A 13,254-nucleotide genomic window follows, 5' to 3' on the forward strand; every position below is an offset into this window, starting at 1 on the left:
CCTGCCTCATCGGCACAGCCTGAGAGAGACCAGACGCAGGGCCATGTGTCGGTGGCAGCAGCTTTACTGAGCACAGCAGCAGGAGCGGTCAGGGCTTTCTCAGGCGTCCTCGGGCTGTGCGCTTACACTCGGCAGCAGTGTTTCTTCCGACCCTTGCACTGTGCAGGCAGGATGGAGCACCCGTGCGTTTTCTGGTGCTTGCAGGCACCACCCATGTTTTCACAGGCAAGGAATTTCCTTTGCCTTTGATGTCCTGGAGAGGAGGAAGGGGTGAGGAAGCAGAGAATTCTTATTTACAAAAAGCAACTGGAATCCACCTAGCAAAGTCAAAACGTACTGCCTATTCAGGTGTGACATGTAGGCTTACAATTTTTTTTAAGATTTATTTATTTAATTGGAAAGCCAGTTATACAGAGAGAAGGAGAAACAGAGAAAAAGATCTTTCGTTCACTGGTTCAACTCCCCCAAGCAGCTGCATGGCTAGAGCTGAGCTGACCAGAAACCAGGAGCCTGGAGCCTACTCTGGGTCTCCCACGCGGTTGCAGGGTCCCAGTGCTTTGGGCTGTCCTCACCTGCTCCCTCTGGCCACAAGCTGGGAGCTGGAATGGAAGTGGAGCAGCCAGGGTATGAACTGGCGCCCAGATGGGAACCCACGTGTGCAAGGCTAGGACTTTAGCTGCTAAGCTATCACACTAGACCCCAGAGTGGTTCTTACATTCTAACATTGGTTGAAATTTCCAAAGCAGAATAATATAAAAATGTATGGAAATCATGAAACTCAAATTTCATTGCCCATTAATTCAGTTCCACAGGAAGAGAGCTGTATCACTCCTTCATTTTGTATTTCTGTGGCTGCTATTATACCAAAAACAGATGAACTGTGACCAAGAACAAATGGTGTAGACTGCTGAAGTGTGTAATCAGGTCCTTTACAGAAAAGCGTTCTGACTGCCGGAGCATCATCTCCCGATTCCTGCCTGCCTAAAGACGCTCCCCATGAAAATCTCCTACACAGTCTGACAACTATGTGAGCACAGTGAGGAATGTGGGAATGCGTGACCAGCGAGTGATGCTAACTCATGCTGCTTTGCCGTACTCTGTGCAGTGTGACTGTACCCTAGGCCGGGAAGTATCACGTGCTGTACGCATGGTATGAAGTCACAGCAGTCTTAAGCTGGAAAGAAAATGCTTGCAAGTTGGGAGGTTGACTATAGCAGTTTAGAGAACAGCGTGAAAACAGCACTGAATCATGTGTGCAGTCCAGAAGGCAATAAAGAAAGTGCAAAATGACCTCAAGGAAGCAAGGAATGAGAAGCATTTCTGTTAGAGACTATGGATTTTATAATATACAGATAAAATACAGATTTATGGGTGTGAGGTGAAGCACACGCACCCGGACTTAAGGGACACCATTCCTCATCCGTGTTCTGTCCCTGTAGTTATGGGCAAGCCTATTTTCCTCTGAGAAACTAGTTAATGAATTTCAAACAGAATAAGTCCTTTCATAGTGCAGCTCTTAATTGCCAAAGTCAAACTCCTCAGATTTGTTTATTTTGTGGTGACCAGTGACCTCACAGTGGAGGACGCCGTCTGTTGTGTCGGAATGCTTACACATGATGGCTTTCAATCAGGAGCAAGAATTAGGCCTTTGATATTTTAGCATGCCATGACTTGGATGTGTCAACAACAGTAATACTGGAACTGAGCTAATACATGCAAAGAGGTCACCAGGTTAACATCTAAATCCCCAGGCAAGTTTGAATTCCAGACAACGATTTGTCCCAAATATAGCACAGGAAACATCCATACTAGATCACTCAATGTTTACATACAGCTTAATTTTTAAATGCAGTTTTGGATTTGTTGAGCTCTTAACAAGAACATTGCCTTTGGGTTGTACTCAAGTCTAGGTGTCACTGCCTGTAGCCCACAACGCTCAGAACAACTTAGGCCATTTCTTAGTCTCATCTGTAAGACACGGGGTGAAACGAGCCTCTCCGTAAATACGGCTGTGGAAATGCATGTGAGATAGAACATCCAGAGTCTTGTTATGGTGTTTTATAAACAGAAAAGGGCCCATACTGCTTCCTGTTTTCATTAGTGCTTTTGCTGTGATCATTACTCACATGGTGTTGTTTGTAAAACCACTTAAATGTTACCAATCACAGTGGTTTTACAGGAGCTTTCTCCCATAAACACTAGCTACAGCTCACTTTAAGAAGATTTCTGACACTGTTCAAATTTCCCTCTCTTTTGTGACCTGAAGTGTGCAGCTTCTAGGCTTACCTGATGCTGTCTGGATTAGACATACTAGCAGGAGAAAGAGAAGAAAGAGCAGCTTCATAATGGGATGAGAGGTCTTGGAGAGGCGTCTGGTGTCTGGAAATGACTCTGTCTTCGGTGCACGCCAGTGGGGGCAGGTGATCTGGGAGAGAAGTTGGAAAGCTCAGCTGGAGGTAAAAGGCTTAGCAACATCTTTTGATACATTCAAATTAGAAAATGTTTCATCTCTGGACACATTCAAGTTTCCTGTTGCCGCACAAGAATGGTATTACAGGTATTTTCTGCTGAATTCTCATTTCTGCCTACAATTGATACTTTGCTATAATGAAGGGCAGATCTTAGAGGAAATGCTTCCAAACTTTGTCCTTTCAGTCTGATGCTGGCTGGGGCCTGTCATCTATTGCTTTGCTTGGGCTGAGCAATGATCCTTCTATATCCAATTTACTCAAGATTTCTGTCATGGAATGATGTACTTTATCAGATGCCTCCTGTGCATCTATTGAGATAATCGGTTTTTCTTCTTCAAATTGATTGTGAAATGACACGTTTACTGAGCTGTGTATGTTGAACCATCCCTCCACACAAAGATCAATACTACTTAGCCAAGGTAAATAATTTTTCTCATGTGTTGCTGGATTTGATTAATATTTTGTTGAGGATTTTTGCATCTTAAGTTCATCAGGGACACAAAGTTTTAGCTAGAGCCATTAGGCAAGAAAAATAGATAAAAGGGATATGAATTGGAAGAAGAGCAGTATCCCTTTTGGCACATGACATGATCTTACATACAGGAAACCAAAAGACTCCAGTGAAACTACCACCATTTCATTACAGAGTTTGGTTGTGTTGAAGAATGTAAAACCAACACACAAAATCAGTAATTCATAAACATAAACTGAGAAAAATGTAATATCAGACTCATCCACAATAGGTATAAACATCTTTAAATAGCTTGGAAAGTTAGCCAAGGATGTAAATGGTCATTAGAATGAAAATTACAAAGTATTAAAGAAATAGAAAGTATAAACACACAAAAAACAGAAAAAAAATCTCCCATGATCCTGTGTTATAATTATTGTAATCAAATGTCCACACGATCCCAATCAAATTACCAAGAACTTTCTTTTAAAATCTAGAAAAAAATGCTAATATTCACATGAAAACACAAGACCCAAATATTTAAAGCTTAAACAACAAAAGTAATTCTGGGGGAAGGGAATCACAATGTCAGATTTTAAGGCATTGGCACAAAAAAGACCAATTAAACAGAATAGAAACCCCAGAAATGACTCCATTCACCTACAATAAACCAATCTTTGACAGACGAGTGAAATCAATCCCTAGAGAAAGGACAGTTTCTTCAACAAATGATGTTGGGAAACTGCAGCTGCATATACCGAAGCATGCAACATGAGCCCTGATTTGCAACTTCTTCGTGAATACATTCACTGTGAATCAATGGTCCAAATCTACAACCAGATATTGTGATAATTCTAGAACAAAATATTAGGGAAACTCAGCAAGACATTGTCACAGGCAAAGACTTCTTGGAAAAGACCTCAGAAGCACAGGCAAACAAATTTTAAAAATAGACAAATAGGAATACATCAAGCTAAGAGGCTTCTGTATTGTAATGAAAGCACTCAAGGGAAAGAGATAATTAACAGTACGGGGGAAATATGTGTAAATTATATAATTGATAATGACTTGATACGTAGGATCTTAAAGAGCACAAGAAAATAGAACAGAACAAAACAAAGCATTCAGCTAAAAAAGGAGCAAATGACACGAACAGGAATTTTCCAAGGATGAAATTCAAATGGCCTACAGACATATGAAAAATGTTAAGGACCATTAGAAAACGAAAATAAAAAGCACAATGAGGCTTCATCACACCCCAGGTAGAATGGTTATCATCCAAAAATTAAAAAAATAATAATAAACAGTGGTGAAGACATGGGGAAAAGTACCTCCATCCACTGTTATTTGAAGCTGGTATAAGCATTGTGGAAGAGAATGCGGAATCCTCGGAGATCTGAAAATAGATCTACCATATGACCCAGCCATGCTACTCCTGGAAATACACAGAAACAAAATGAAATAAATGTAGGAGTTATCTGTTCCCCCATGATTATTGTGTCTCAATTCGTAATAGCTAAGATACGGGTTTAACGCACATGTCCATTAAGTGATGAAGGAAGGAGGTATTTATGTATCGTGGAGTACTCCTCAGCTACAAAAAAAATAATAATATGCTGCCTTTGCAACAAAAGGAGTACCCCTGGAAACCGAAAAGGTAGATATTATATGTTTACTCAGCTATTTAGTAAAATACAAAATATATACATGAATGAAATGGACTTTTTTAATTGTTGTTTTTGTCTCTGTTTATGCTCCAGCAGAGCTGCAGTCTTTCTACATTTTACTTGTTAAATTTTATATTTTGTAGTGAATTAAGCCTGGAATTGTTACTGAGTGGATTAAAATTATGCTTTTTCAAAATTAGAGAAAGGGATAAAGGAATGAGAGGGACTTAAGAGACAGACATAGGAAGGGAAATATGCTTACCTTTTCAGGATTATACTATGAAATACAAGAAATCTCTGCTCTTTGTATTAATAAAAATTTTAAAGATATATGATTGATTGAAGCTGAAAAATGATACATTCCTGCATACTTTGTTAATCACTAAGATCCAAAAATGTAGAGATAATACTTAGTGCACAGTATTCTTCCTCATTGCTGATGAGAACCCCAAGCCAGGAGGGCACGGGAATGGGGCATCTTATGGGACTGTGTCATAAAATAACAAAAATAAATTTGATAAGAAATAATGTTTAACTGTTCTTTACAAATGTAAAAATCCTGACTACAGTTTTTAGTGATTGTATCCTCGAGTGTTTATTCAAGTAACTTAAAAATCTTGAAAATTCATATCAACACTGCCTAGATAATTTGTGTTAAAAAAAAAAAAGCAAGCATGGTTTAATAAAGAAGAACAGACTGTGAAATCTTGAGTCCACAGACTGCTGGTACCGGAGACAAGTTTAAAGTCTGCAGGCAACGGTCTGTGAGTGGGTGAGAGACCAAGGTCAAAGGCTGCAGACACGAGTCCCCAGCTGGGCAAAGGTCCAAGGCCGCAGAGCTGTGAGCTTTAAGGGACAGTCATGTACTGAGATTCCTGTACTTGGATCATGCTGTTGCTTCCTGATGACCAAGGGTTGGCTGGTTAACGTCAGAATGGCACACTGCTATCAAAGTTTGTGCCACAGCAATTCTTACAAGTTGATCCACAAGTTCAATGTAAGATTGAGGCAATGAGCCCCTAGGTCTCTCTCCTTCCTCAGAAAGAGGGGCTTGCCTTGGACTGTCCCCCAGTTTTGTTGTCTTCGTCTTGTGTTTGCCTCATTTTATATTTCCTCATTTACATATCTTCCTTCTCTCTAAACCCGTATACCGAGAAGGTCGTGGTACAAAGACTTGCATGTGAATGTTTTCAGCGTATTTTGTACAATCATGACAAAATTGGAACGACAAAATGTTTTGTGATAGCTGAATCCATTAACAAATTGAGTACACGCGTACTAGAATATTGCTCATTAAACAGGAAAATGAGTTATCAAAACAGGAGAAGAGATGCAAATCTTTGCTATCCCATTTGTAAGACATTTTAGAAAAGACATGATTCTAGTAATGGTAAAAATAATCATTTGTTCTCTGGAGTTCAGGATGCAGGCATGGAAATGAAGTAGGTAAAATACAGGGGAGATTAATGATAATAAACTATTTCATGGAATATTTTCTGATAGTACACTCATGATTCCATGCATTTACCCATTACAAAGAATGAAGTTTAATGTCTATGAATAAAAAATAAAATTATTTAGATTATAGATAAAGAGGAAATATGTAGATCTGACAGAATATCCTACTATATTATAAATATATGCATGAATCAATTACCCTGGAAGGGGTGTGTTTGAATGTTACTGTGTGAATATTCTTTAAATAAGTGGAGTCTAGAATAATAAAGACCAGATGAACTATATAAGAATTAATAATTTCTTGTTCATAATGGTTCATGTTAATAATTCTGATATTGCCACATATGGAGAACTAGTAAGTTCATAGATTAATAACAGCTTTTGTCCAATTACATGGATAGATCAATTCTGGACAGGTTCTTATCATGCAAAGCTATTGCATACATCACCACTTTGTGCAGTATATTGTATAGCATAGGGATTATAACTCATTCCTATAGTAAAAGAATCAAAAACACCAACTCAACAAAGACATTGAAATTCCCCTTCGCTGCTTCCTGCTTCCCTTCTGTTTTACTTCACATTACTTATATAACTCCTTTATTATCCTGGGAGATTATAAAGTCACAGGCAACTGTTCCACTATTTCACATTCTCCATGTTTTGAAGCAACACTGTAAAGTGAAGGTTCTCAGGTTTCTTTTTTAATGCATGAGGTCTTGTATGAAAGAATGAACACATGAATGAACACATGGATGGCTGGAAAAAGTAGACTGCAGGGACTAAAGTGCTACAGTTGAATGATACTGTCCCCTCCAAATTCATAAGTTGAAATGTCCACCTTCAAGATAGTCATGAGATGTTGACCATGTTTGGTGTAGGAATAAGAAGTCCTTAAACAGAGCCATTACAAGGCTTGCACTTTGACCTAGTGGTCTCAAGCTGTGGGGTCCAGCATCCCTATGGGTACCAGCTTGAGTTTTGGCTGCTCCACTTTTGGTCTAGCTTCACGATAATGGTCTGGGAAAACCATTGATGCCAGTGCAAGATGGCATCATTGTTTGGGGCCCTGTGCCCATGTGGGAGATGGGGAAGACATTCCTGGCGCCCAGTTTCAGATCTGCCTGGCTAGCCTGCTCTGGCTACTCTGGGAGTGAACTAGGAGATGGAAGAGTTCAGTCTCTCTCTCTCTTTCTCACACACACACACACACACACACCTACAGTCATACACCTTTATGTACCAGGAATCTTAATACCTTAAGTGATGCCTTAATTATTTGAAATAGGTACATTCTGTAAGCAAGTCAGGACAGGTCATACAACTAACCTGTATTGTATCTATTTGTTCATTCTCAAAACATTATTGCAGTATTTTTTACTGGAAAAAAAAAACAGTAATATTGGCTAAATGAAGAGGCATAGCTACAATGAGATAAGGTAGTACTTGTGTGTGTGTGTTTGTGCACGTATTTGAAAGCAAGAGATTTAGAGACTAAAGGGGCGTGTGTGATTAAAGGTTATTAATTTACCAACTCCTATCAAAGAGGAAAGGAAGAGCTGTGATAGAGTATGGTGGATTGTGTAAAGACAAGTGCCCCCTGGAGGATGTCCCCAAATACTCATCACCCATACCAGGGTCAGGGTCGGGGGAGGGCAGCAGTACTATGTAGAGCTCAAGGGTCTAAGATGTGACAGATCGTCAATATCTTCATTAGTAATCAAAAATTTCCAAGTTGTAACCTGACCAAAGCGTTGAGGTTAGTTACTCTCTCGTCACTGTTCTGTCACCACCACTAGCACACTGACCATAAAGACCACCTGGACATGATGGCCATTGGTGGTGTCAACTTATTTTTCTAATTTATTGTTTGCTCAGTTCTTCTCTTACCCCAGAGATTATGAGAAGACTTGAGAATAGAAGTAATGCCTTTTTCTACTTGGTAGTCATGTCCTTAGCTGACATGCACTTCTGATTTTACGTGAAGGTTAGTGACACTCTTCCTTCTAAACATATTTTACTTTTTTTTTTTTACATTTAGTGGACAAATTTCACATATTTCACGATGCAGATTTAGAGGTACAATGGTACTTTCCACCCTTCTCTCACTGATGCCCACACTCCCTTCCACCCTCCTCTGTCCTGATTTCACAAACTACTCTACCACATTCTCAGACGGAAGCAATGGCCCAAGCTGTCATGGAGCCTGGAGGAGTTCCTGAGAGGGTTCTCCTGCCTACTTACTCATGAGTATACACTTTGTTCTGTTTTCTGTCAGGAAAATCCTTTCCTTCTAGACTAACATCAAATCATTTTTTAAGTGATGGACAGTGTCAATAAATGACTGCCTTGGTGCTTTTCCCATGATCGCTTCCTGAGTTTGAAGTGACTTGTAAGGACACTTACTGTCCTCAGAGCTTCTGTTCGGCACACCACGCACCCACCCAGTCCTAGCCGTGCCAGATCTACTCTCAGCTGCTGCTTCTTTTTTGTTAGCTCAACTCTATGGTACTCTTAGTGCTGGCTTTTTCTTTCAGTCTGGAAGCCAGTTAGAGATAAAATGTCTTTCCTTTCTGAACTTTAAATCAGTGTTTGAATCTTTGGCAAAGTAGAGAACTGTTTTAGCGTGTTGGTTTTGAGTATCTTGAGTTACCTGACTTCGTTGGCAGTATCTACGAGAATAATGAAAATGGCAATTATAATGTTGGGGTTCATTCAAGTGACTCTGAGGAAATACCTCTGATTGGATGATTTGTGCTGCCTGCAGTTCTGGTCCCCTGGAAGGCTGGGAGCAGGCATTGGTCTGGGAGAGGCCATTCCCCAGTGGGCCTTGTGTGTTCTTGAGTGTTGATGGAAAATCTGAGTTCTCTTGAGCATCCTGCTAAGGATACCTGTCTCATTCCTGAGGGCCCAGCTTCATGATCTTATCATCTCCCCAAGCACCTCACCTCTTACTACTGTGTTTTTAATTAAAATTCGTATGTTGAATCTTCAGACATGATCAAATAATAATATTAATAATAGAAAATGAGTAAAATCTGAAACTACGTATCCGCATTCCTGCTTCCCCTGAGACTTTAGTTCCTCCTTCCTGCCTCACACCCCTTCTTCATTCAGTTCTTTTGTACTCTGGATCACCTACCTGCACAGTTCTTGCTCTTCCCTCCAGAGGCTGTGTTCTCCCTGTCCATTCAGCAGGGACTCTGAGGTTGCTGCCCACTAACCCAGGTCAGAGTTAGAGCCAAGTGAGGCTGCACAGCTTGCATTATGACACTCATCTGGACAGCGGTCAGGCTTGAGTGGTCTCTAGTGGGCAGAAGGATGCGAGAGAGTTGAAATCAGTAGATGAAACTTTGAAAGGATTTTGCTGAAAAGCAGAACAACAAGAGGTAATAACCGAAGGGTAACAGAGTATGAGATGTACTTGTTTTAGTTTTTGTTGATTTCTCGATGGGGGATAAGAGAAATTGAGAGAAAGGATTTCTGGAGCTACTTTCATGAGTAGGAAAGATGGCTCCAGGACACAAGTGGGAGGTTGGTCACAGATTGCAGCACAGGCAACTCTGTTGACTCACCAACTCTGATTCATGAAGTGTCCCTCAGTGTGCCGAAATCAGGATGGTATTCCTCCCACGGGAGAGTCACAATAAGACACTTTGAAATGTTGTGATAATTAAACGCTAAGCAAGTTTTATAGGATGAAACTCATATTCAAGAAAAAATTCCAATAATGAAGACAGTAAATGTTTAAAATAAACAGAAAAACTGAATCACGCTTGAAATCCATCTCGATCTGTCTGGGGCATCCAGATGGCAGCCAGCACGAAATGGCCTGGAAACATGTATGTGTCTGGCAACAGGGCTGAGAGGACTCAAATGGCCGAGGCTGGAGCAGGTGGAGCACCTGTGATGTATCTTTCTCCATGTGTCTTCTCCCTGCTGGCTCTTGAGCCTGATGAATTCAGGGAAGCCAGGTTGCACACATGGCGTGTTCTATTAGAGCCACCATGGAGCTTCCGCTCTCTGTGACATCACGCATCAAATTGACGACTCTGCACTGATGCCATCGCAAGCCCAGCCCAGGGCCCGAATGGGCACACAGACCCCTTTTTGTAGAGAACAGCTTAGATCTGGGAGTGCACATCTGGAAAAGTGATCTACAAACAGAAGAGCAGAGTCACATGTGCCCTGCAATGAGTCACCAAACAAAGGAGGCAGGGACTGACTTGCCAACGATGCAAGGCCAGCTCTGCTGCCTTGGGGAATGTGGAGTTTGCTCTGACCTCCCTGGAATAAGATGACTTGGCTGATGGTGAATGAACCCTGCCTGGCAGGGAGTAATTGCAGACCCAGTTTTACTTTCCAAGCCAGCGAATTGTTTCTGCTCTTATGTCTCAGTCTACTCTGCAGACGTAAGCCAAGTAAGAGCTTAAATGACCCTTTCCCATCAATCCTACTGTAAATTTGCTTCATTTAGCACTGATTCTGTAAATGGTAGCTTAGTAAATCTAATAAAAGCAAAAATTGGCTGCAGTCTTGAACTCTTTCTTTCTTCATATTTGTAAATAACTGGAATAATTGAAATCTTACCCACTTAACAGAGAAAAACGGGGTTTTGAAGATTTTAAGTAACCCGTGACTTTATCTCCTTTCTTGACCACGTTGAATATCATGCTAATACTACCAGTCACAGCAGAACGTCTATAATTTATTGGTCACTACTTAGTGCCCCCAGTGGTGACTGGCACTTTCCAGATGACATCCCAATGTGTATATATGCACTAATGTGAACTCAAACTCAGCCCTCTAAGACTGCACTTTGCGTTTCCATCTAAATGCAGCAGCCGAAGATCCCATCCCAGTGAGCCCAAGTGAGTCAGTCCCATCCTCTCACTTTTGAAGATTCTCAGTGTGTGCTGGTACATGCCTGATTCTGTCTCCAAACTCCTAGTGTCACCTGACTAATCCTGGCCTTGTAGTCTTGGCTTTGCAGAGCAGCTTATTCCCATAGCTCCATGCAGTGAAGTCCGACATCCTAAACTGCTAGGATCCCACAGGAACGGGTCCTTGGACATGACAAGACTTTGTGAACTTTTGGACGTAGTGGACGGTTAGCCTCAAGAGTTGTTCCTGGTGATGGGATCCCATAACCCCTGTAATTTCCCCTAGAACATTCCAGCCTGCATCCATTTTTCTCTTGTCTCTGGGAAAGGATCAGAACATTCCATTGAGACTATGTGACTTGGGCATCAGGGTTAGTTGGAACTGCAGACAATGGACAGACAGCAAATGGAATGCAAACAAAACAAAACTGAACAAAGCTAAACAACTCTGCTCTCTCGCACTGCAGTTTACCTAAGGGCAGGTTTAGATTCTCAACCACTGGAGACAGCTCTTGACTCTGGACATTCCCAAGAAAGCACCGGGAAACCTACCCAGCAAACTTCACCATCTGCCTTATCTGTTGACCTTCTGGTCCTGAGAGTGTACACACCCTCCCTCTGCCCTGTGCTGACATGGTCCACAACTACTACCGCAGTTCCTCGTTGCTGATGTGGATGTGCAGGCTGCCCGCAGTAAAAAGTTTTTTTTTTTTTTCCCTGTCATTAATGTCTGTCGGTTGAGTTTCCAAAACCCAGTCAGAGTCTCCAAAAAGTAGAGAATATATTCCTTCCTTAGACTCCTCATGGGTCCAAATCCCTAACAGCATCTATGACAACCACCTGGGGAATAACTAGATTTTTATATTTAAAAATGTAGCCCTATTGGGTCTGGCGCCATGGTGTAATGGCTAAAGTCCTCATCTTGAACACGCCGGGATCCTACATGGGTGCCTGTTCTAATCCCAGCAGCCTCACTTCCCATCCAGCTCCCTGCTTATGGCCTGGGAAAGCAGTCAAGGATGGCCCAAAGTGTTGGAACCCTGCACCCATGTGAGAGACCCGGAAAAGGCTCTCTGCTCCTGGCTTCGGGTAAGTACAGCACCAGCTGTTGTGGCCACGTGGGCAGGGAACCATTGGTCGGAAGATATTTCTCTCTGTCTCTCCTCCTCTATATATAACTGACTTTGCAATAAAAATAAATAAATCCTTTTTCAAAATGTAGCTCTATTTAGCACTTTTCTTCACCTCCTCTTTCAAAACCAAATGTCTGTGGCACAGAATGTTAATCTGGCATTTGCAATGTCAGTATCACTGAGCCTGGGTTCAAGTCCTGCCTGCTCGCCTTCCAACTCAGCTTCTTGCTAATGTGTTCATGGAAGACGATGAGCATGCGAGTCCTTGCCACCCACATAGGAGATCCAGTGTAGCCGTGTATGAGATGGACCAGCTGATGCAAGACCTTTTCCTCTTTTTCAAATAAATGAATAGATTTTTGAAAGCAAACAGTAGTTACGATGATTGGTAAAACGCCAGCATCCTGTATTGGAATACCTGATTTGACGCTGGGCTCTGACTCCTGATATCATTTCCTGGGAATACAAACCCTGGAGGACAGTGGGGATGGCTCAAACAGGTTCCGTAACACCCACATGAGAAACCTGTGCTGAGTTCCTGCTGTGGCTTTGATCCTCTCAGACACTGTGTGAACACGGGTCCTCCAACTGAAGCAGCACATGGGGGCATTATCTCTCCACAACACCCCCACCCGCCTCTCCTCCGCCCTCCACGTGTGTCATTCTCGGTATCTCTCTGCCTCTCCAATAAATAAATTAAAAATTTGAAAACTGGAAAAATATTATGCCAAATGTTGTTTTTGGTTAAGAAAAATCAGCTTTCTCCCTAAATAAATCTACCTCTACTCACTCCTGGAGTTACTGAAATTGTTAAAATGGATTATTTTTCACTCAATACTACCAATAAGGAAATGAATTTAGTCCCATCCTAAATTCAATGAGCAAGTATTTGCTCCAAACAGGTTTTTCTGGCAATAAAAAGAACTGTAGTTTCTTTGCTGTGTGTCCTCTAAGATAGCCAGTCAGGTGTGTGTGCTGCCAGTGCCATGATCTGATAACCTGTTTTTCCACCTAAACACGACTTTCTTGGCTTGTGCCAGATTGAATTCCTTGCCGAGAAGTTGTAGACAATTCAGAAGATGACTTTTGAACTTGTTTGCTTCACTGGTAAACTATTCATGAGCACATTTCCAAGTTTGTGAGACTTTATATAACTCTACTTTGGCAGCAAAAAATCTGAAATTAATGCAC

At 41.5% G+C, this 13,254-nt stretch overlaps 1 protein-coding gene across 1 annotated transcript; it reads right to left on the reverse strand.

Annotated features, from left to right (window-relative positions):
* Positions 1-50: 50 nt before the first annotated feature.
* LOC121147016 (beta-defensin 33-like) lies at positions 51-9,271 on the reverse strand. The gene is made up of 3 exons (XM_040966679.1): positions 9,190-9,271; positions 2,287-2,425; positions 51-253 (listed from the first exon to the last, which is right to left on the reverse strand). The coding sequence occupies exons 2-3, from the start codon at positions 2,342-2,344 to the stop codon at positions 123-125; spliced, it is 189 nt and encodes a 62-aa protein (XP_040822613.1). The 5' UTR covers positions 2,345-2,425; positions 9,190-9,271; the 3' UTR covers positions 51-122.
* Between the last annotated feature and the right edge of the window lie 3,983 nt (positions 9,272-13,254).

This window comes from Ochotona curzoniae, unplaced genomic scaffold (genome assembly GCF_017591425.1).
Source record: "Ochotona curzoniae isolate NIBS_2020 unplaced genomic scaffold, NIBS_Ocur_1.0 scaffold_4506, whole genome shotgun sequence".
Taxonomy (NCBI): Eukaryota; Metazoa; Chordata; class Mammalia; order Lagomorpha; family Ochotonidae; genus Ochotona; species Ochotona curzoniae.